At 38.9% G+C, this 24,131-nt stretch overlaps 1 protein-coding gene and 1 pseudogene across 12 annotated transcripts in view; one reads left to right on the top strand and one right to left on the bottom strand.

The window, feature by feature from the left end:
• The window catches only part of IMMP1L (inner mitochondrial membrane peptidase subunit 1), a 73,363-nt gene that overhangs the window by 28,761 nt on the left and 20,471 nt on the right, over positions 1-24,131 (bottom strand). For 5 of the 12 annotated variants that reach the window (XR_012655761.1, XM_075065216.1, XM_032768526.2 and 2 more), the window contains exons 3-6: positions 8,529-8,662; positions 7,722-7,810; positions 6,324-6,450; positions 4,826-4,945 (exon numbers count right to left, since the gene is read on the bottom strand). Coding sequence is in view for 11 of the 12 variants with exons in the window: in XM_075065216.1 (XP_074921317.1) it covers positions 4,826-4,945; positions 6,324-6,450; positions 7,722-7,810; positions 8,529-8,633 (441 nt within the window). In the remaining variant the exon portion in view is untranslated. The other 7 variants (XM_075065219.1, XM_032768531.2, XM_075065215.1 and 4 more) reach the window with 6 other exon arrangements.
• LOC142046810 (zinc finger BED domain-containing protein 5-like) lies at positions 11,973-13,855 on the top strand (annotated as a pseudogene).

The raw sequence follows: 24,131 nt of genomic DNA, 5'->3' as shown, positions 1-24,131 counted from the left end.
AATTGCCTAGGGAGGTTGTGGAATCTCCATCTCTGGAGATATTTAAGAGTAGGTTAGATAAATGTCTATCAGGGATGGTCTAGACAGTATTTGGTCCTGCCACGAGGGCAGGGGACTGGACTCGATGACCTCTGGAGGTCCCTTCCAGTCCTAGAGTCTATGAATCTATGAATCCTTGCCTCTCCCACTGGTTAGCAGCATCCACCACCAAGGAATCAGACTGAGAGTGGAAATAGAGGAGTTCATAGCCCTTGGAGGGCACAAAGTACCGATGCTCGCTGCACTTGGCCATAGGTGGCAGTGAGGCCAGGGTCTGACAAAGGGTATTAGTCATTGCCATTATTTTTTTTATCAGCAGTAAGGTGATACGGGCAGGGCTGGGCAGGGACTCATCTAGTGAGGAGAAGGAGGAGACCAACCAGGGGAGGTGATTGTTCCCTATGTTCTCACCTGATGGAGCTCTTCACCCTGTGGGAACTGCAGTAAGTTGGCCTGCTCCCGGTGCTGTGACAGGCACAGGTGTCGATGCCGATGCTGGGCCCCACACCAGTGCCTGGTGGAGCATGTGCGCTGGGGTTCCTGTAGGCCCCATTGCGGCCAGCGCCAATGACAGAGGCGGTGTCAGTGTCCAGGGTGCGTCATGTGCCGTAGCCATGATCGGGGCCGCCAATTCCTCTGGTGCCGAAGTGGTTGATGTCAGTGCTGCAGTCGGTGCTGGTGTTAATGACCAAGGCACTGACTCCAGTGCCAATCATAGTGAAATGAACATCGCAGATGCCACTGATCCTGCACCCAAGTGGAACCCCTGTCTGTGACCCCAGGCTTGATGGAAAGCCCACGAAGTCCAAAAGGGCCACTGCGGTGGATTTTGCCATTGAGGGGCCCACTGCATTGGGAGGGACTGCCTAGGGTGCCATGAGGAAGATCTTCTGCTCCTGCTACAGTTGGAGCCGTATGAGTCTGCCTCCGAGTAGAAGAACCAGAGTGGCGCTGCTTCTCTCAAGGTACAGTGTCGAGAAGCAAAGAACCGACTGTGCTTCCTGGATGGCGGTGCTGAAGTAGAGGGTGCCACGGTGATGGGGATCAGTGTGCCATCATTGCCAGCTTTCCCTTTGATTGCACAGGGTGCCAGAACAGAACCTGCGGTGCCAAGACACGCTCCTGTCTTGGCAGCAAGAATGGTGTCATGAGCCTCATTAGGTCCTGCGCCGCCTCAAAAGTCTCTGGGGTGGACGGGAACAGTAGGATTCTCCCACGGGTGTGGTGAAATAGACAGGCACCACCTGACTGAGGTGCCACTGGTGGTTGGTCCCTGGATCTTGCCGAGGGAAATCAGCCTCTCTCCAACCTCTTTTTCTTCTACGCCGGTGATTGGGACCAGTGCTGAAGGCTGGAATGTCCCAAGAGATCCATGACGGTGCTGAGCTTCCTTGCCAGCATCTTTCTTTGGCGCTGGATCCTTCAAAGACAGTGCCGGAGTGCTTCGCGCCGAAGACAACATGCTGGGAGCAGGATCCCTGGTACCTGGATCAGCTGCCTCCATAAGGAGAATTTTGACATGCTGCTCCCTCTACTGAATGGTTCTCGGTTGGAATTCCCGACAGATCTTGCAGCAGTCTTTCTGGTGACCCTCACCCAGGCACCGTAAGCAGGAGGTGTGGGGGGTCACTTTTTGGCATGCGCTTCGCGCAAATCTGGCAAGTCTTCAAGTCCGGGGATCACAGCATGCCCCAGTAACAAATGTGAGGGGGGAATGTGGGGGAACCACCCATATCTGAAACTGATAGAGAACTAAACTATACTAACTACTGGAAACTAACTATGTATAGGATATAAAGCACTTCTAATCCACTTGCAGAAGCAAGAGAAGAGCAAGGAGAAGTTCCAGCTACTGTCACTGGCGGTAAGAAGGAACTGAGGGGGTGTAGGGTTGCCAAGGCTCTGTAATGGGTGCCATGAAGGCACGACTCCAGGGAATGCCTAGGCCAACCCTACAGTTGCTGTTAGGGGAAAAATCTTCCGGCTACTGTGCACATGCGCGTGCACACACCTGATTGGAATTGACATGAACAAGCACTCAAAGGAGAATATATATATACACCCACATTCTTAAACATTTTTTAATGTTGAGGTGTATTCTGGTGTCAAAGTCAGCCAGCTCACAAGCATATTTGTTATTGGTATATTTTCAGAAAGAAATGCCCCTGTAAATCTGTTTTTCTTTCATAATAAGAAGCAAAGTGCAGACTTGGATAGTTCACCCTTTAAAAATCGTTTTAAAAATCATTTTACTAAAACATTCTAATATCAGTAAACTAAATGGAATTTTTTTAATACAAGAATAAAGCTGAGTGTTTTAGAGCATGTAGAATCAGGAAATCTAGAAGGTAGGAGTCCTACAGCAATATTAAAGATCTTATTTGATCCTGTATTGAATTTGAGACTGAGGGCAACATTCAGTGACAGTGTGCTTCAGATGGTATTGAAATTATATCAAGAATGTCATGTCAAATATAGCATTATGACTTCAGTGCAATGATCAAGCAGGAGAAATTAGATTGTGAGGGGGGAAATCTCTTATTCAAATACAAATATAACATAGAAAAATGCTCGCTAAGCAAATTACCATGTCTAAAATTCTATTGTAAATTCTCAGTGAGAAACTTTTCTAATGTTAAATAAATCACTGTTTACACATGACGATGAGTGGACTTTTAGAGTACTGGAGCAAATGGCTCTAATGTTCACACAAATACACTGAAAAGTAAAAATAAAAATTCAGTTACGTCCGGAAATAGATGATGAATACAGATTATTCTACACAGAAATAAATGTTTCTACTTACACTACATAATGTCTTTTTGCAGTTGTAAAGCCTTTTTGATACTTTGAGTCTCTGAACATATCCCAGAATGCCATGATTCTGTGACATCAAATATCATCTGTTACACTGAGACTTCTAGCAGTTGATATCATAATGCTGTCATTCTGGAATGTCTTCAGAGAACCACATAGTAGAAACAGGGAGCGAAGGATTTCATTGTGCGGCAATTCAATGCATATTTGTGGACTTTCACTCAGTTTTCATTTGAACTTTCCAGTTCATCTTTAAGATCTGTAGCTGTCTGGTTATACTGTTTGCTCTCTCATTTGTAAAAAATTAAAATTAGCTACATATTTACTAAGGATTAATATGTCAAGACCCAATTTCACTGCACTGTAAGTGTTGATATTCTTTATAGCTATGCATGTGTCCAAATATCTGAAATTTTGTGAATAGTCTATTTCCTGCCAGACTCAATTTATAGCTAAAAAGTAACTTCTAAATCTTAAATTCAATAATTTAAGAAAATGCCTGGGAAAAGAGAAAAGGCCATTACTATGAAAAAAAACAGTGATTTTAAACCAGCATTCATAACACCACAAGTACTCTGGTGGATGGGAAGGGGAGGTGTACGAGCCTGGCAATTCATAATATGGACTTGGCTTGAGAATTTTGCAAACAAGGATAATTTTTTTGTTTTAGTCAACTTGATTTATGATACATTTTTGATGGAACTTGTATTAAAGAAGGTAAAATACTCTTTGCAATGCTTGAACATGCCAAAGGAGAAATGAACAAGGAAGGAAAATAGACTATTTCAAACTATAGATTCAGTCTTCTGATGGGGTGCCATCTTGTGACCAGCAGCTATCTTCCTCTCTTTTCTTCCCTCCATTTCTCAAAGAAGCACTGTTTTTAAAGTAATAGCAATGACTAATAATAAAGGATCCCATTCCCTCCTCCCCATTTACACACAGAAGTGAATTCAAGAACAAATTTAGGGAGGGTAATAGAACTAGATTTTAGAACACACTTTGGTTTTAGGTCGCAGGTATAGTGGTACTGATGAGCACAGAGATCACAAGCTTAGAATCTGTAAAATACGCCAACAGTAACTTCCAGCTGATGCAAGTTGAACATAATTCCTACAGAAATGGATAGGAAGATATTTCTTTTTGGCTCAGAGTCAGCAGCTTCCTAGAAGCAACTGAAGTCTCAACTGTGATAAAGATGCTACACAGATTCTACGGGTAACAGATAGTGTCTCTACTAACTGAATAATTTTACTATCATATCTAGCCACTAGTTGGTGGACACCAGAATCAGAGAAAGGGAGAGGGGAAAGTACTAATTTGCTCAATCCTTAGTATTTCTTGCTTCGCAAGTCACTCAGTGTGTCATGATTCCCCCCCACAAACAGGCTTTCAAATAGTTTAGCCAAAAAGAAGATTAAGTGTTGCAAAGCCTGCTCCCATAAAAGGAGAAAAAGTAGTACATTTTAATAAGAATAAAAACACCATCACATTGACTATTTACTGCGAATTATTAAAATACTGTAAGGTTATGTTAAAATTTTCCTGTGAAATGAATTTGGCAGTTTAACAAAAACAACATATATTCAACATGATTAATATTGTTTGCTCATTAAAGAGTTTATGACTGAATGTACTGACTGTATATTCAATCATAGCTTAATACAACATACATACAATACATTGATCTTAGCTCTAGAGAGCCGAGAAGCACTACATACGCGCATAGCCTAATGCAACAAATTGAGAGGTACCAAAGTACAGTATACTTACCAGGACAAATTTTAAAAGATTGAATATATTAATGTATCACATGTAACATAAAAAGTTATTAGTTAAACTATTAACTACTTTTGAGATCTATCTTCATTGGAAGTTGAGTTTACTTATCATCTCACAGGATCAGGCCCTTAATCTCAGAAAACATTGTTCACTATAATTTATGGGATAAAGGAGAATGGTGTCTTACCTGTGAATTTTCTTTATAAACCTTCCACGTCAATGAGTGTTCCTGTCTCCATAGCAACTGAAGGCAGACCAAATCTTTGCTCTGAGCCCAGGCTTTGGACTGCCCTCCAAGAAGAATATTCTAGTATTTTTCAGCTATGGACACTAACGAGATATAAGTTTTAAAGTGCTATTCAACTCAAACTATTTACAGCAGAGCCTTGCAATGAAGTTTAAGGATTTCCTAGGAGAACATGCTAGTTGGGAAATGATGTGAGCAAGAGGGAATATTTCTTGCCCTTCTGGTTCCTGTTGCTGCCTCAGATAGAAGGTTAAGACAAAGTGCTTCTTCAGAAAACTAAATGGAAAAAAAATTAATAGTTTTGCAGCAAAACTCCTCGAAGCCAATGAGAAACTGGTGTAAAATTTAGTCAAAGTTATTTTCAAAATACTGAGAAAATACTGCTATAGAAGGGAGTCCTTGAGTCTACCATCTGTACATTTGGAGGCAGAAAATTCTGGAAAGTTCTTCCACAAAGGCAGTTCCAAGCAAAGAACAGAGTAAAGATCTGGTCTGCCTCCAGTTGCTATAGATATGGAGGACCACCACTCGAATTATGCTGGAATGCTCAGGAACAGTGTTCCATCCCCTTTCTGGAGGAGCTGGAATAGCATTTCAGTCAGGGCCGGCTCTAGCTGTTTCACCGCCCCAAGCACGGCGGCACGCCGTGGGGGGTGCTCTGCCGCTCACCAGTGCCGCGGCTCCGGCAGACCTCCCGCAGGCATCCCTGCAGAGTCTCTGCTGATCCCGCGGCTCCAGTGGACCTCCTGCAGGCATGCCTGCGGATGCTCCACCAGAGCCGTGGGACCAACAGACCCTCCGCAGGCACAGCTGCGGGAGGTCCACCGGAGCCGCCTGCCACCCTCCCGGCAACCGGCCGAGCGTCCCCCGCAGCATGCCGCCCCAAGCACGCGCTTGGCGCGCTGTGGCCTGGAGCTGGCCCCGATTCCAGTACTTCTGACCCTGCTCCTCGCTCCAGAAGGAGAAAGAAACAGCCATCTCTCCTTCTGAAGTGGGCCTGGAAGTGGAAGAGATGGATGAGGCAGAGACAACATCTCCTTCATGCTGCCTGCTCCAACTCTTCCACTTCTGGACCCACTCTGGAAGGAGAAGTGGCGGCTCAGTAACTTGCAGCTGAGAGCCAGGTTGAGGGAGTCCCCCTCGGTTTCCCCTGGTTACTGAGCCACCATCTTTCCTGCCATAGCAGGGAGCTGGGCCTGGCAGTTCCAGCACTTCATTTTTTTAGGACTCAAGCACTATGGAAAATGCCCATTGTGAAGACTGTCTGACATAGTAAACAAGAATGCACATTAAGAATAAAATTTCGTAAGAAAAGTCAGCTACACATCATGAAGAATTATCAATATTTAAATATGAAGTAGCAGCTTCTACTTTAATAATGTTGACTGCATATTAAGTAATTCTTGATATGATTTACAAAATAGAAAGTTATACTTACATAACTGTGACTCTTACGGAAATCTGAAGGACTGCTTATACAGACTTTGTCTCCTTCCAAGCCAATTACTCTTTTACAGATATTTGATTTTGGGTCATTTGGGCTTTTTGCAATTACAATATCACCTCTGGGGGAACAAATTGTAAAGAAATGTCAGTACAGAAGTCTTTGGATGAATATATATACCAACTAATAATTAATATTCATTTAATTGAAAAAATATGTATTTCTTGTTAAGAACCACTGCCTATAATCTCCATTTTTCCATGACAATTCAGCTAAAAGGACCAAATTATTCTATATATATTTTAAGAAGCACATTTGAAGAGACTGAATGTATAGTACTTGAATAATAAAAATACAGCTGATCATCATCTGACAAAGCCCTGAACAGGTAAAAGCCATTTACATCAGTGTGTTTGCTGCCTACTATACATAGATCAACCTCCAGTTTCTTGTATACACAGCAGTCTTCAAATCCTCTACAAAACCTCTTCTTTCAGGAAACCTTCCAATGTCTATTTCTAACAGTCTGTTACCCCCTACACTACTTCTGTTTACTCGATCATCCCTAAGTTAGAATCATAGAATCACAGAACATCAGTGTTGGAAGGGACCTCAAGAGGTCATCTAGTCCAATCCCCTGCTCAAAGCAGGACCAATTCCCAACTAAATCATCCCAGCCAGGCCTTTGTCAAGCCTGACATTTAAAACCTCTAAGGAAGGAGATTCCACCATCTCCCTAGGTAACCCATTCCAGTGCTTCACCACCCTTCTAGTGAAAAAGTTTTTCCTAATATCCAACCTAAACCTCCCCCACTACAACTTGAAACCATTACTTCTTATTCTGCATGCATCGGATTGTAAACTATAATAGTCAGGGCAAGGGCCTTGTTTTTTATGTAGCTAACAACCACTATGTACACATGCAGTGCTCCATAAAATAATAAGTACCATAATATAATAAATGGTACTTTCATCATTTCTAGTGAGAAGCTCTCCTTAACTCCTCAACAACAATACCAGCAGCTCAACATACAGGACAAGATAAACGAAAAAAAGGAAGTCTTATTCAGTGTGATGGTTGTGTGAGAAACATGGCTGGAAGGACACAAGAGATTTTCAGTCTTTTGGCCAAAATTCCAAAAGTGACATGCACTACATCCCAGGAGAACTCTGAGTGAAGACCAAAAGCAAAACTTTTAATCAGTCTTCCCTTCTAGAGATAAAGTGAAATGAGACTGGCACTTACAAAAACAAATTAAAAGAAGATGAATACAGGAAAAAAGATGAGAGAATTAGTTGCTATAGGAAATACATTGGAAAGGCAATGGAGAGATATTCATTATCATGACAAACTTTAGAAAACTAAACATTAATCTAAACAAAGCAACATACTTCTGAATGCAATAAAAATGGCGGCTAAGATTCTCCGAAAAGACAATGTCAGAATTTTGAATGGTTGGTTCCATTGAAGGTCCAGAACACTGTAAATTTAAAAAAAAAATTACTATTTGCAAAATATTTTAACTTGCATAATACTTAAGAGATTCAATTATTTGCAAACAAGTCAACAAAAAGCTATAATTTGGGGAAAACTATAGACTAGTTCTTTAGGTGTGGCCAAGGAGTACGAGACACATTTGAAAAGGGAGTGTATAAAGGTTCCTTTTGAGCTCCCACAACTGAAGTGTTATGGAAATATCAGTACATTGTGCATCAGTCTACTCTGATCTCCAAAAAGACTGCTCTATACTGCACCAGCTGCCAAGAATCTCAAAAGGCCCATTACCAACAATTTCTGAGATGCTAGGTTCACTAGGTTTAGTGCTGGTAGAGCTAAGAGCAGGATTCGGAAAAAAATGCTTTTTTAAAGAGCTATTTGTGGTCCCAACTTTCTGCAAGGTGCTCATTGCCTTTAACTGTCATTGGCTTCAGTGGAACCTGAGGAGCTAAGTACTTTGCAATATTAGGCCTGTAATGAGAAGATACAATTTTCATGAGGCCAACTCCTGCAGCCAGGAAGTGGCTGTTCAGTTAATCCAAAACAAAAACCAAACAAACAAAACTGGACACTAACAGACTTAGAAGTTGTATCTGCAGAAATGAAGCATGATGTTAAAATGCTGATACTTAAACTTTTCACTATTATAATAAAGTTCTGATTAAACCCATTATCCTTATTAGCATGAAAATATAAATTACCACAACAATTCCTCCAAGGTACTCAAAGGCACAGTGTGCTATGCAGCCATATTGAATGGTATACCCCAGAAGTCGAAAGGTTTTTCCCATGACATCTCGAAGCATAGCACAGTGTTACTGTTGTGCAGCTGGCCCTAAAGTATATTAATAAAAGGTACATAATTAGTCAATAAGCTTTTTAAAAAAAACATGCTGTATTTGCTCAATGTGTTCTATTTTTAAAAAGGAAGCCATATGTAATATTTCCAAACTAATAAGACAGAGCAAGTTATTAGAAATAATGGAGATATTAACTCACTGCGATGAACAGCACTTGTGGTTTCGAATAGTGTACTGTTTGAACTATAATTCCAACAGTGTGTGGATAATACACAGCTCTATGACTATTTCACTTGATGAAGAAGTGCAGTTGACTGATATGCCCAGCACATAACTGAAATAGTCTGGATGAGAACCAGTGGATAGCTGGAATAAGGGAAATCTGGTTAGGCATAGGGAAATAATAGCTGAAAATGGTAAAGAATTTCTGCTCCCTGGGCTGCGGCTTTTGTTACACAATTTTGCAGCTAGGGTTTCTTGCTAGATGTCCAGATATCACCGGTTAAAAGTATACTTTCTATCTGTACTTAACTGGAAGGTTGTGATCATTCTGTTTAGATGTGGAACTTGGCACAGTTATGTTTTGCCTTTCTCGCCTGGATACTGGACTTCAGCAAAGCACTTCATTAGGGGCTACACCTGAAAACCACTTGTAAACTTCAGCTGGTGCAGAAGTGGCAGCCCACAGGACACATATTACACCTGACCCAAGAGGCTTCCATGGTGCAATTCAAGGTATTGTTTCTGATCTAAAAAGCCTTAGTGATTTGAGTTCTGCATAAGCTAAAGACCAGCTCTCTCTTCACATACTACTCCAGCTAAAAGATTTGAGAATACAGTATTTCTTGTTTTATGTCAGGGGTAGAATGGACTCACTGCCGAAGACTGCAGAGAAGCACACAGAAGGGGCAGTCTCAGCTATCATTCTTCTGGAAAGGAATTTTTTTTTTGTTCTCCTCTGACCATGTTCTGAAGCTCTACTGAGACCTGGAAGTAAGATAGTGCCCCAGCAGAGACGAACCAGCTTCTTTCAGTGAGAACTGGAGAAGCCTGCAAGTCAGGAGAAGAGGTAGTGGTACTGGGCATAAAACCTCTCCTTCGGGATTGGCTGTCACTTAGATTACTAGCAGATGAGGACTCACCCAATCATCCATACAGGTGGTATCCACCACATAGAATGAATTTAGGAGATAAGAGAGTACCAATGTATCAGAGAGGGGATATATCAGGGGTCTCAAACATGCGGTTCGCAGAGTTATTTCTTGCAGCTCGCCATAGGCACTGACTCCACCGGCAGCCAGCATGCCACAGCCCCGCTCCTCCGCCTACCTCCCAGTGCTTCCTGCCACCAAACAGCTGTTTGGCAGCGCTTAGGACTTTCGAGGAAGGAGGGAGGAGAAGTGGGGATATGGCATGCTCAGGAGAGGAGGCAGAGAAGAGGCGGGGATTTGGGGAAGGGGTTGGAATAGGAGCAGGGAGGGGGTGGAGTTGAGGCAGGGCCGGGATTTGGGGAAGGGGTTGGAATGGAGGTGGAGAAGGGGTGGGGCCTCATGGACTAGACAAGCAGTCTGAGGTATGAAGTTCAGCATGTATGATTCTTTGCTATGAGTAGTTGTGAAGAATGTTTGTTAAAAGTGGCAACATATTTTGTATGAATAGTTACTTTAAAGGGTTCCTGCCATTATAGCTATGTTGATAGACTGTTAATGTAGATCAGCGTTTCCCAAACTGTGTTCCGTGGAACACTGGTGTTCCGCACCATGTGAATAGGTGTTCCATGAAAGAATCGTAATTTTAAAAAAGAGTCTTTAATTTTTTTTTTATTTTAAATTTGGCATACTTGAAGCGTAGTTTACAACTCTCTTTGAATGACTATAATTTAACATAAAAACTCTTTTTCCGGTTATTGATAGATCTCATATTGAATATCATAGCTTAAAGAGAATGTGGCACACAGGCATGTTGACGTCTACCCCTTTTGGGCACATTTCAGTTAGTGACATTGTACCCCTTGCGCTCTGTCCGTACCCTAATACGGGTTCGGTGAAGTGTTTAGTTGAGAGAGGAAAATTAAAACCAGACAGACTGAAAATTCAAAAACACCACGTGGAGAAAATCACAACTTGGGCTGGGGAGCAGCACTTTTACCAACTAACAGTGCTATTAGAACAAGAAACCTTTACACAACCTAAAACAAGCTATTTACATTTATTAACACATAACCAAATACTTCAAAACCAACTGCTCTTGTAAAAGGTAAATGAATACACCAAATTAAATGATCTGTGTGCACACTTAACCAAATATTATTATCAAATACACCAAATTAACTTCAATAGCAGTTATTATAACAACTCAATTCTTAGATACCATATATACATAACTTTATAACAGGCAGCAGCATATGCAGTTGTATACCAAATAAAAAAGCGGAGGAAGAGAGAAAAGGCTAGGCAAAGCACAGAAAGTTAGAGGGCAAGTACCGTATTCCAGGCGCAGCTGACCAGCAGTACAGACACCAGAAGCATACCGAATCCGTGGGGGGTAACAATGAAAAAATAAGCAACACCTCCCGAGCCGGCTATATCCAGAGGAGACCCCTGGCTGAAGGGTTGATCAGGTCCTTCAGTAAGCACGTGGATACTCCTGCAGATCCTGGCACGAGGCATGGTTTTATTCCAGGGACTTTTTTACACCTGGCAAAATTTGATTGGTCCCTAGCTCCCCCACCCTCCAGGTTCCGAGCTGTTGCCCCCTACGTGGGCAGATTTTGCATACGGCACACTAGAAGCTACTAGAAGCTGCATTTAGCACACTAGCATAGGTTTGCACACAGCCCTAATCCGACCCTTTGAACGGTATTACGATTGGTCGGATTGGACCCCTTTGCTCACGGCACGCTGGTGTTATGCATACAGCACTAACCTGACCCCTGGGTTGCTAGGCAGAAGAGCAGGAGACTGCACATGACACTAGCCTAACCCCTAGGTGACCAGGTAAAAAGGCGGGAACCTGCACAAGGTCCTCTAAGGTTGCACACCGCACTACGGTGCTGCACACAGTACTAGTGTGACCTTTAGATGACCGGCAATTGGTCATACAGACGCCATGTCAGATCAGAGGCCTTAGGGCTGCGACACGCTCGAGGCTGTGTGAACTGCAGTGGTACGCACACACCATTCTCTTTATGCCATGGTGAATATAACATATTCACTCAACACGTTCAAATCTGTGAGTCTTTATCGTGTGTGTGATAAGCATAACTAAACTAGCTTCACTCGAAACAATATAAATATTTGTGACAAAGAAAATTTGACAAAAATATTGTTACTAAACCAAATCGCCATGGATTTGTGGGTAAAAGAAGGAACTTTGAAACAAAAAGCAAGTTCTTCTAGTACTCCAACTGTGGCCGAAATAAACGAGCAAAATATTGTGACACTTCAAAGTGAGGATGAACAGTCAGTCTTTTGTTGCCGAAAAAATCTGTTAGTATTAGTGAGTTATCCAAGGTGAAAGAAAGAATTTCCATCAAAATATATCAAAGAACAAGAAGAAGCAGGTATTAAAAGACCAAAACGGAAGTATGATGAAAGCTATTTGTCTTTTGGTTTTACAAGGGTTGGAAAGAAAGATGTTCCTGATGCGCAGTGCATCATGTGCAACATAATACTAGCAAACAGTTCATTGGCTCCTCCTAAACTTCACAGGCATTTGGAAACCAAGCATGCTGAATACAAAGACAAAGATAAAAGTTTTTTCAAGAGGCAGCGTGACTCACTTGGAAATTGTAAACTTTTGATAATTAAAATTGCTAAAACAGACAATGAAAGTGCAACAGAAGCATCTTATCGAGTAAGTTACCTTATAGCACTTGCCTGAGAAGCTCACACTATTGCAGAAACGTTTATCAAGCCGTGCATGAAAGATATTGTAATGTGCATGTTGAGCGAGCAGTCTGGTAAAAAAATAGGTGTTGCACAGTTGTCAAATAATACTGTTGCATGCCGTATTAAAGAGCGTGCCAATGACACAGAAAAAGAGCTAGTTTGCCAACTGAAAATTTGCCATGAGTATTAATTGCAGATAGATGAGTCCACTGATGTTTTAGGACTTGCTGTGCTACTAGTATTTATCCGATATAGATTTAATAACAATATTGAAGAAGATCTGCTCTAATGTGAATCTCTGCAAAGCAACACAGCTGGAGAAGAAATATTCAACTGTATCAACAATTTTATCAGAAAGCATGAAATTAGTTGGGGAAAATGTATTGATGTATGTACTGACAGTGCTCGGGCAATGATCGGGAAGATGAAGGGAGCTGTAATGCGAATCATAAGTGTGGCACCAGAAAGCACTAAGAACCATTGTGTTCTACACAGACAAGCACCTGCAGTTAAAAAAAAATACCAGCATATCTGAAATTGTGCTTGATGAAGCAGTACAAATTATCAATTTTGTCAAATCTTGACCACTTCAATCCAGGTTATTTAAAATTTTGTGCAAGGAAATGGGTAGTCAGCACAAAGTGCTTCTTTTACATACGGAAGTGAGGTGGCTATCCAGAGGAAAAGTGCTTGTGAGGCTTTTTGGGCTTCGTAGTGAACTACTGGTATTCTTCACTTCAGATAATTCAGGACAAAAATTTAATGGCTGTCTAAGAAATTCCTCGTGGCTAATGAGAGTTGCATATCTTGCAGATTTTTTTTTTGCAAAATTAAATGAAATTAATCTGTTGCTGCAAGGAAAGAATGTGTCTATTTTTATTACAATGGATCTACAGTCCATGAAGAAGTTTCCAGCACCATTTTACAGCACTTACATGACTTGCAGGCCTCTCTATTAGAATATTTTCCTACAACTACTGATGATAATGCTTGGGTTCAAAATTCGTAAATTTACTTTACTGCGCACGATTATGAAAGCCTAATTGACTTAATTTCTGACTCTGATTTGAAACAAAAGTTTAAGGATCTTCCACTGAACAATTTTTGGAGCAGCCTAATAGAAGAGTACCCTAATGTGGCTAAATGTGCAGTTGAGTGCTCCTCCCTTTTGCTACAACTTATTTGTGCGAGATGGGATTTTTCTATTACACTGCAACAAAAACCAAATATAGGAATAGACTTGATGCTGTGCCTGACATGAGGATTCAACTTTCCAGCATTATTCCTAATATTAAGTGAATCTGTGATAGAAAAATGCGGAAACCCCAATCCCATTAAATTCAAATTTGTATTTCTGTTTATAAAAATAGATTTTCCTAGTAAAAATCCAATTTGATTGGTGTTTGTGTATATACATATAAAAACAGGGTTTTTTTTTTTAATAGAACACGGTTTTTAATTTTGACTCTTGCACTTGATTTTTGTACTACTTTATACAAGCTTTCCAGTTAGAAATTGTTAGTTCAAGTTATTTTAAATTTTTATTTTTGCTTTGTTTTATAAAATAAAATATGTTTGAGCATAAATAACACAATTTTTTATTTGAAAACCAAACGACTACAAAACAATATTATAACTGTTTCGTAATAGGCTAAAAAGTATTCCATGGCCAAAAAAGTTTGGGAAACGCTGGTGTAGATCATCATCAGTGTTACTGACCACATAAGGTCTATATATTTTATTAAAACCCCTCTTTGCATTACAGTTTTAAAAAAGTTAATACATTGACTTTTAATAGCATACTGTATTACTCATCTTTTTTTTCAAGTTTGACTATACTTTTCTATTGTATGAAAAGGTGTCAGTGATGCGGTCCTCGGACCAATGTATTAGTCCTCATGTGGCCCTCGTAGTGATTTGAGTTTGAGATCCCTGGGATATATTTATTCACTTTATTAAAATTAGTGGTGTGTTATAAGTGGTATTTTTCACCATCCAGCAAAGCATTTAAGCACAAGCTTAACTGCTTTGTTGGATCAGGACCTACCAGTTAACTTTTACTATAAAATGCTTATTTCTCAGCTAAAATGAACTTTATGTTGGCTACCATGAAATATTTTCTACCATCTTACTAAAGGATATCTGTGTCTTGTGTAACTTTTGGGGGCTCTACAAGGTGCTGAATACCTCTCGAGAAGCAATTGGTGCCCTCAGATCTGAAGTCAAAACAAGAACTTTAGACTCTAAGCTCTTTGAAACAGGGAATGGGTCTGATTTTATGTTTTAAAAGCTGTCTGTAGGATTCTGATAGTATATTAACATAATACTGATGTGATATTTTAATCAAATAAAGAGATTGTCTTAACCATGGTTCTTTTTCATACACTAGTATTGCATTTTACTTTTATGAAGAAACACTTCACAACCACAGAGAGAATTGTTTTTGTCAGCTATGACAAAGATTTATGTCCCAATTCAGGACAGGAGTTATACTTGCAGAAAACTGCAGCAATGCAGTGGTCAATCTGTCTTTTAAAGGTGATTTCAGTGGGTACAATGCACTTCAAAAAACCACCAGTGGCAGCAGGTCTCAGAGTCTGGGTCTACAAACTCGCACTAGAACTTGGGCTCTGAAACTTAGCAACGGGGACAGATCTCAGATTCTGAACTCCAGTCCAAGTGTGAATGCCTACGCTGTTACTTTCAGTACCACAGTGCAAGCCCAAGTCTGTAAGCCCAGGCTCTGAGACTCACTGCCACATTTTTGTTTTTGTTTTTTTTGCAGTATACACATACCCAGAAAGACTATTCACATGAGTAAGAGTTTCCATGACTAGACCTAATGTGAGGGAGAAAGCATCAGTCTCACTGGAAAAAAGCACCCCACACTTGTTAACAGAGGCTCTATTTAGACACCAGGAAAATAATAAAATTGTGGATATGAAAAAAATTGAGATTCCTGAAGTTTTTGGTTATGTTGATACTTTCGGTGCATTATTCAATACAGTAATATCTAAATTCTAAGTTTTCCACAGAGCTCCTATTTAAGTAAATAAGAAAGCCTATTATGATCAACACCTTAAATTTCTATAACTCTAGTTTACCAAAATACAGACAACACTATGTAAACAGATATTCTGCTGCTCTGTTGACCCAGCCTTTCAAGAAAATTCTAGTCAAACCACGATAGAAAGTGCCAACTTTTAAGCCTAATTAAAACCATTGAAATGTAATTATGGTAACATGTACATTTCTTTCTCACCCCACTCTTCCCAAAATTATTAAGGAAACAGATTTAAAAATATTAAGTTAATGCAGCCTGAAGGTTACACAGGTAAATTTATTTTTAAAAAACAACAAGAAATAGAGGCTTCTACAGGAATATTAACTCAACCAAACTCCACATTTTGGATGAAATCCTGGCCCTTTAAAGACAATGGGAGTTTTACCATTAACTTTAATCAGGACAGTATTTCTCTCCCTCTAAAATATTATCTATCTCCATTTGGGCTTAGTTAACACTGATGTATAAATCTTCACTTCTGTATTTTATGACAATTTTAAATGGGGAAACACAGGATTACATTAACATTGAGTTAAACACTGTGTATTTTATTTGAGCAAAATCCCCATAGAAATAAATAGGAGTTTTACTTGAATAAAGATGGAACTAAAGCCTAGATTTGCTTTGTATTTAGTATTTACCTGTAAAGATACATAAAAAGCAGAATAACGTTGACAAAAATATTTGACAATTTTTTTCTTGTAGTTTCTTATTCCGAAAGCATTCGCTTAACACCTTTCCTATCAAAGATCACTATCATGGTAAACTTAAATGAGCAATTTAAGTATTAGTATTTAGCCAGGTAAAAAAATTTACAACAGTGGAACAGAATGTAACCAAAAAGATTTCAGTCATATGGTGAAATTACCAACAAAAACTTTCACAACTAGTGGCTAAGACAGTGTATAAAAGGGTAGAAATTCACTAATTTATAAAGGGATCAAATCATGAAAAACCTTGTAGATCATCAAGCAAAATCTTAACATCAATTATTTGCCTAATTTGGTGCATGTAATGTCTGGAACACAGTATGTGCCAAATACCTTGTGTAAGCTGATACTTGAACAACTCCATTTTGAACTAATTGCAATTTCATTAAGAGTCATTCTGGAGACCCAGAAAAGTGACTTGGCTTTAATCAACCCAGAATATTTAAAAGTATGTATTAAAGCCTTGATTCTATAGAGAGAAAGGCTGTTAGCCTAGAAATGTTTTTAAGGTGATAAAAGGAAGACTGAGTGGTGGCAGATCGATTAGAGTCATATGACAAGTGTGAATTAATGACAACATTTCTAGCAAAAGTTGCAATAGCAATATTTATCTCCTACAGTAATTGCTAGAGAGGCTGCCTCAGCCAGAAGTCAACATAAAAGCCTAAGAAAAATACCCCAGTGTTATTAGACTTCAGACTAATCTAATTCTGAAACACCATGTTAATATATGATTATATTAATACAGCAGAAAGACCTCAGCCACTTGTGGATAGTCTACAATAAACAGAAAAATCCTAATTTTATAAATTAAAGAATTTTTTTGTTGCACTATATTAAATATAAAAATATTTAACTTTAACACTGTGGAAAATAGAAGCACACAATAGTGATAAGAACAAAAGCAGAAGAGTAAAAAAAGAGCCAATGTGTTGTGCCCCCTTCCTGCTGATAAATGGTGTAGAGTTTATTTTCAAATGGGACTGGTAGAGAAAGACTTCTTATTAAGAAAACATGGGTTTCTTGCAAAGAAACACAAAGTTCTACTGTGGGGCTACTGGCTGGGTTAACAACTTCCAATAATTAAAAATCACAAGTGTCACTTCCCTGATCTGAGAAGAAACCTGTTTTTATTTCACCAAGCTATTACATACTTGGTCATGTACCATACCAAGCACATGCTGTAAATTTATTCTCAAAGCTTGTAAAGAACATACTACTAAACTCCATCATCCCCTGGCTAACTCTGAATTGACCAGCAACACTTTCTGAAGTTTTCAAGGAAATAAAGAATCTGGTAAAATGGCAATTGCTCTACCTACTGCTCTACCTATTGCTGCAACAGCCATTATAAAATTGCCCCCTAACCAAGGGAAATGCACAGCAAGCCAAGTTCTGTTCCCAATTCTTTTACTCACTGGCCTTAATTCTCTGCACTTCACAAGATTTAAGTCAAGTCTCACTCCACTACCCCAGGAAGTAGAGAGAGACTATTACTCCTATTTCATATACGGTGAAAGAGAGGAACAGTGAATTCTAGTCAAATATTCAGGACATGGGATATTCTTTATAAAGATGCAAAAATCACTTGACTGCTATAAGTATTTAAGATAATTTACAGTTCAGACATAGTTATACATAGTTTTTTTTTTACAATTAATGGGATAGTTTCATAAAGTTCCCTTCACTATTTTAGTCAGTAGTACATTAAAGAATAGCAAAACAATTAAAATCCCAAAACAAAGTTTTCTGTTTAAACAGTAAGACTTCAATGAAATCTTATTTCATTTGTATACAACACATTTATGGCACAGTCCAGTCAAGTACAAAAACTTTTGATTCATTAACTTCTTTAAAATAAAATTACTACTATTGCTGTGCTCTTGCACATTAGTAAGATCACATAATGTACATTTCCCTGGAAAAAATTATTCATCAGCACACTTAAATAGCATTTTATTTATTATAAAATATTAATATCTTAGCATCTTCAGGTGCCATATTAGTCAAATAGTTCATTTCAATACATTGTCTTGACAGCAGGCAACTACAGCAGATGTAAACAAAAGCAATGTTCATGATTAAAACCAAAGTTATTTAAACATTCAAGTCAGAGACCCACTGACAGCTTAATGCATTTGCTGTATAAACTTCCTTATCACACAAATATTAGCATAAAATACTGTTAATATTTTATGACTAATTCTAGATATTGCTATGTACTTACTGCAGAACTCTGACTCTTAGTTTCTAAGCTGAAAAAAAGAGGTTGACGGAAAAAGTTACACATCCCTATTAAATTGTATTCTACACAATAAATATTTTATAAGAATAGCATAGTTTATATTCTGCAGCAAAGAAAACAAAATGCAATTACTAATATCTTCTGCTCATTTTTCTTACATATTCTATGCTTTTGTCACCTGACTTTTTTGTTTATAAAATTAATCACAGCTAGCAGGATAGAAATCACTTTGAGCTTCATGAATGACATCCAAGAGATGGGAAAGGATTAGTTCTCAGTTGCTGCCAGTTATAGCACCAGGTGGCTTTTTCTGCAGTGAAGGTGTTACCGATAATCCCATTACATTGGTACTAAATCTTGCAGACATCAAAATTATCACCAAGGTTCCTTTTCATCCCATCCTTTCCAAATGACTGGAAGTCGCTTCACCTGAAAGAAGTCAAATCCACATGCAGCTGCTGTTTTAGCAGCCAGAGGACTCCCTGAGAATGCCAATTGTGATCCAATTTCGCTGTGCTGGTGGCCCCCTATTCCCTGTCCAATAATACATCTGTTAAAAAATCCTACAGCTACAAATCAAGTTTAATCCTACCAGGGACCTCATGTTGGTCTTGTCTTCCAAAAAGGCAGCAGGTTCTGCTGTCTATCTCTGCTAGTATCTGGGGAATACCCTTTAAATCCCAACCCTACTTAGAAGAATAAGCTAAGGATCACAAAACATGACCTCAAAAACCCTGATATGACTATATTCTGACCCAGAGGCATTCATTCTAGGTGAAGATTAGAACTTTGCATAATAAGATTACACAGCAAGTGAATGATATCAAGGGACTATCCATATGCAGCCGCCTGGTTTTCTATAGACAGCCTGTGCTCTGCAATATGCAGTACAGACGAAATAGAGCTTGGTCTTTCTAGCTGAAATAAAATAGATTCACATAAATTAGTTGGCCATTTCCAGATTTCTAAATCCCCTATTACATCTTTTATTGACAGCTCCTGTGAGGATAGCACAAATGTTATTCCTTTTTTATTCTTTGCTTCTGTAACAATCACACTCTAAGTGAAAAGTACATAGATTATGTCTAGAAATTAACATTTTGTTTGCTGTAATCTTGGATTACAATTGCCTACCTACATAATAAAATTAGGAAATCAACATCTCCCTATTACCAATGGCATTATGTAAAACAAATGTTTAACATTTTGTGCCAATACTTTAAATGCAGAAAGCACATAAAGCAGCAGCCAATAAAATACAGTTAAATATAATTTCCCTAAAACAGGCTTTATGGATTACAGTAAAAATGTTTGATCATACTTTTATTACTCAAAAAAATCTATATATTCTTCTTCTATTGTAAATGAATCATATACTACTTATTAATTGAGATAAATTGTCAATTTTTCCTGAATACCAAGAATGAACCCATCTTTCTTCTCAGGGTATGTCCATACTACAGGCACTACAGTGGCACAACTGCAACGCTGCAGCTACGTTGCTGTAGTTCTTGTAGTGTAGATACTCCAGCAATGCGTGTTTTTCTGTTGCTGTAGCAGATCCACTCCTGAGAGCTAGGTCAATGGTATCTACAACATCTCTTAAGGGTGTGAATATTCAGAGGGATGTAACTAGGTTGACCTAAGCTTTAGGTGTGTAGGCCAGGTATAGTGTAACATCACAACTCACATCAGTGATTTTTCACAAAAGGTACGCTAGACTTTTTTAAAAATCAAGGCACATTAATGAAATCGGAAGAAATATTGAACTATTAATTACATTCAGGTCAAGTGTTTATCCACATCCTGGCTATCATTTTAATTTGTGTAAAAACTCTTTTTCATACTCAGGATCCTGTAGGAGATCCTAATGTAACATGATCTAGAAGAGATGGAAAAACTGAAAGTAGTGCATCACATTTAATAGGAAAATATGTCCTATATAAAATATGGATACTTTTTTTTTTAATTATCACTCATCAAATTAAAGAGAACATCTAGAATACCTTGTTACATAGAAGAGCTATACTGTTTAGTTACTCCTTCCAAGAATAAAAGAGACAAATGGATTTAGTAGATTAGATTAGATTCTTTTTTAGTAAGCAAGATTACAAAATAATGAGTAGGCAGTCCTCTCACACAGAAGAGCCCACTAGAGAAGACCAAGGGAAGGAAAACTAATATTCTCTTCATTAAGCTTTCAACAGGTCTTTCCAATGAGGTAAGAGACAGGGTTTGACTCTACTGTATTTCAAATCCAGATGTATACGAGGTTCAACCCCCAAAACTTGTGGATCTTGGAGGATTTGCTGTCTGTTACTCTTCATCAACTCTTTCACCCTTCCTTGCAGCGCAATTCCATCCTCAGGTGACTTCAAGAAGTCTAACCCTGCAAGCCCTTATTCATTTAAAGCAATCCTTTGGAGTGGATGGAACTACTCATATGAGTAAGGACTACCGGCTTACATGAGAATGGATCTGATCTTACAAACCTTAATCATCATATTAAGATTTCAGTATTTGGAACAATTCTCAATGACTGCCTTCTAGAGGTAAAATAGGATCCCCAAACAACCCACTCTACCACATACAGTATTGCACTAATGACTATGTATATTCCGGAGATTGTGTCTTCCTCCATAACACTATATATTGGACTGTGCTGAAGATAGGTTATTCACTTGATTGACCAGAGGTCTGATCATTCATGGCAAGTTCTAGGGATTTCAGTGCTACTGAACTATTTGTTTAAAAGTGAACTGCAAAATGTCAGGTTAGGGACTCTAAAGATGCTGGGAAACAAATAATGTGGCTCATTCCCCAATGACATTGCTGAAGGCTTCCATTTGTATAAAGACTAAAATAGCATATTATGATCACACAGCAAGTTTCAACTACCTACCCTACTACTGTAATTACAGTATCTCTAATCCAGCTGTCAGTAAGGGCAATTTCCAGAGGTGAGAGAGAGTATTTAGGGTAAAAATTTTAACGGCACCTAAGTGACTTAGGCCCCTAAGCCCCATTTTTCAGAAGTGACTTAGGCCCTAGAAAGTCTATGGGACTATGGAACCTAAATCACAGACTTCAAAGGGCCTAAGACACTCAGCATTAGGCACTTTGGAAAATTTCACCCTGGATTTATTCTCCCCATTGGACTAAAACACAATACTTCATATTCACCATCACCAAAACCAGCTGGACAGAAGAAATTTGAGTGTTTTAACAGATTTAGTTTTAGCTTAAACACTGGCCTGACATGACTAAAGTCATCAGTAGAGTGAGGTTGTTCAGAACTTTAAAGTACTCTACATTTTGAAAAAATTACTTCACATAATATGAAATATTAAGACAAGCAGTAAATGACTGCTAAGTTGAAGTGGCCACTAAAAATAGTTTTAAAATCAAATCAAACATAGACAAGACTGATCTCAGCATTTCCTGAAAAATATAGGAATCTCAAAATGATATATTGGGGTATAGCACCAGGGACTTAATGAATGACTTTTTAATATTCTTTACCTGTGTTTTTCTCAGTTAACTACAGTTTCCTTTTAGTAAAGCAAAAATGTATATTCTTGCTATAAAAAGCCAAATGCTAACAGGTAAAAATGAAGGGTGAAATTCTAGCCCCATGGTGACCAGATGTCTCGATTTTATAAGGATAGTCCAGATTTTAGGGGCTTTTTCTTATATAGGCTCCTATTACCCCCCCATCCCCATCACGACTTTTTACACTTGCTATCTGGCCACCCTAAGCCCCACTGTAATAAAAATATTTGCATTTTGCATTTTATCTTCAAAAAGTACCCTAAATAACAAGATGAATGCAAATAAAGCATATAATACTGCTAGCTCCCTATCAGCTTTCCCAAAGCTCCTTTTTTGCTATTAAGCTTTCAGTACATAAAACCAGACATACGTTCATGGATTCTGATTATACAATTAATTCATCTTAATGCAACTTTTACAATAATTGCTCAAACCATGCACACTTAACCGCTCTGTGTTTGTATAAAAAGAAAGAATTAAAAACAATATTTTATCATGTGGCTGCAAAATTTCATAATAGTGTTATTTCTGGGGTTTTTTTTTTATATAAACACAAATTCTGTACGTTCTTCTGTACTTATGGATACAAGTATTAAAAAAAAGTACTTTCCAAACATCAATAGATGAGTGCAATGATATTCAGTCTAAGTTAATCCCCAGACATCCAAATCTATTAATAAAAATTCATCAGTTTTAAATACACTGAGCCTATTAAGCAAGAACAAAAGCATATGCACAAAAGAGCTTTTAATATATTTCAAAGCCCACAAGAGCCATGGTCTCATTAAAATTATAAATTACACAAACATGGAATGAAGATTCAAACTGCAGTGCAGCTAAGCAGATTACAGAAAACCCCGCGTTCCATATGATAACACACCATGGCCCTCCCAGATGGGGACTTGGAACAAAAAGGCCATCACTGCAGCTAGGGAAAACCTCCTTGTGATCTCTGGTTTCTGTTCAGCAGATGACAGCCAAATAATATGTTGATTATTCTGTTTGTGCTGCTAAGCTTGTAAAATGGAATAAAAGCGATATGATCTATTGTGAACTCAATGCTAATGTGTTGCTCCTCTCATAAATAATATACTGAATTTATTTTGAAACTCTCTTTTTATCTGTTTCAGTTTTTAAATGCATGAACTAAAATAAAAGCCAGCACAAATTATTATTTAATTTGATGTTTTTCAAGTAAAAAATGCAACTGACACAATAATAGGTGAGAAAACTGACTACTTAGTGAATCAAATGAAGTACAGGCACCTTTCTCAAATTTAGCACAGTGATTAGAAGGGTCCTGCACTGCAAGGTGCTGAGTACCCACAACTCATATACATTTCAGTGGAAAAGGAGAGCACTTAGCAGCTTGTAAGATATGTGCTTGTATTTTAGTGTACGAAATTACTCAAATTCCAAAATTCAAGTTATGTCAAATAGTTGTTAATACATGCAATATCAGATATCCTATTACTGCAAAACACTTATACCTTTAATCTTGTATTCATCCTTGGCTGCAATTTTTATGTACAGAATAGTACTAACACTATTCAGTGTCATATTCACTGTAGGGTACAGCCAGCCTTGTACCAAGTACAGAAATGTGTCAGTGATTATCTTGTTTCTTCTGAGTATACAATCATGGATTGCTCCAAAGTGGACTATTTAGCTTGCTATATTTTATGCTCACAATAAATTATATTTTTAAAATCTTTTTAGGGAGGAGCAGGCTCGGTGCAACCATTTAGGTGACCTAGGTGGTCGCCTAGGGAGCTAGGATTTGGGGGGCGGCATCTTCTTCCGCAGCGTCCGGATCTTCGGCTGCCCCGGTCGCTGCCGGCATTTAGGCAGAGGGAGCTGTGGCAGGGGAGCGTGGGGAGGGCCGCCTGCAGCAAGGGGGGAGGGTCGCCTAAGCTGATTGGCGCCGCAAGCCTGGGAGGCAGGAGAAGTGAAGCAGCGACGGCCTGCTCAGGGTGGAGGCGGAGCAGGGGTGAGCTGGGGTGGGGGTGGGGTGCCTCAGGGTGGAGGGTGGGGAGCTGCTGC

The sequence above is a fragment of the Chelonoidis abingdonii genome, chromosome 4 (assembly GCF_003597395.2).
Source record: "Chelonoidis abingdonii isolate Lonesome George chromosome 4, CheloAbing_2.0, whole genome shotgun sequence".
NCBI classification, from domain to species: Eukaryota; Metazoa; Chordata; order Testudines; family Testudinidae; genus Chelonoidis; species Chelonoidis abingdonii.
The sequence above is the reverse complement of the archived record's forward strand: the minus strand, read 5'-3'. Positions and strand labels throughout refer to the sequence as shown.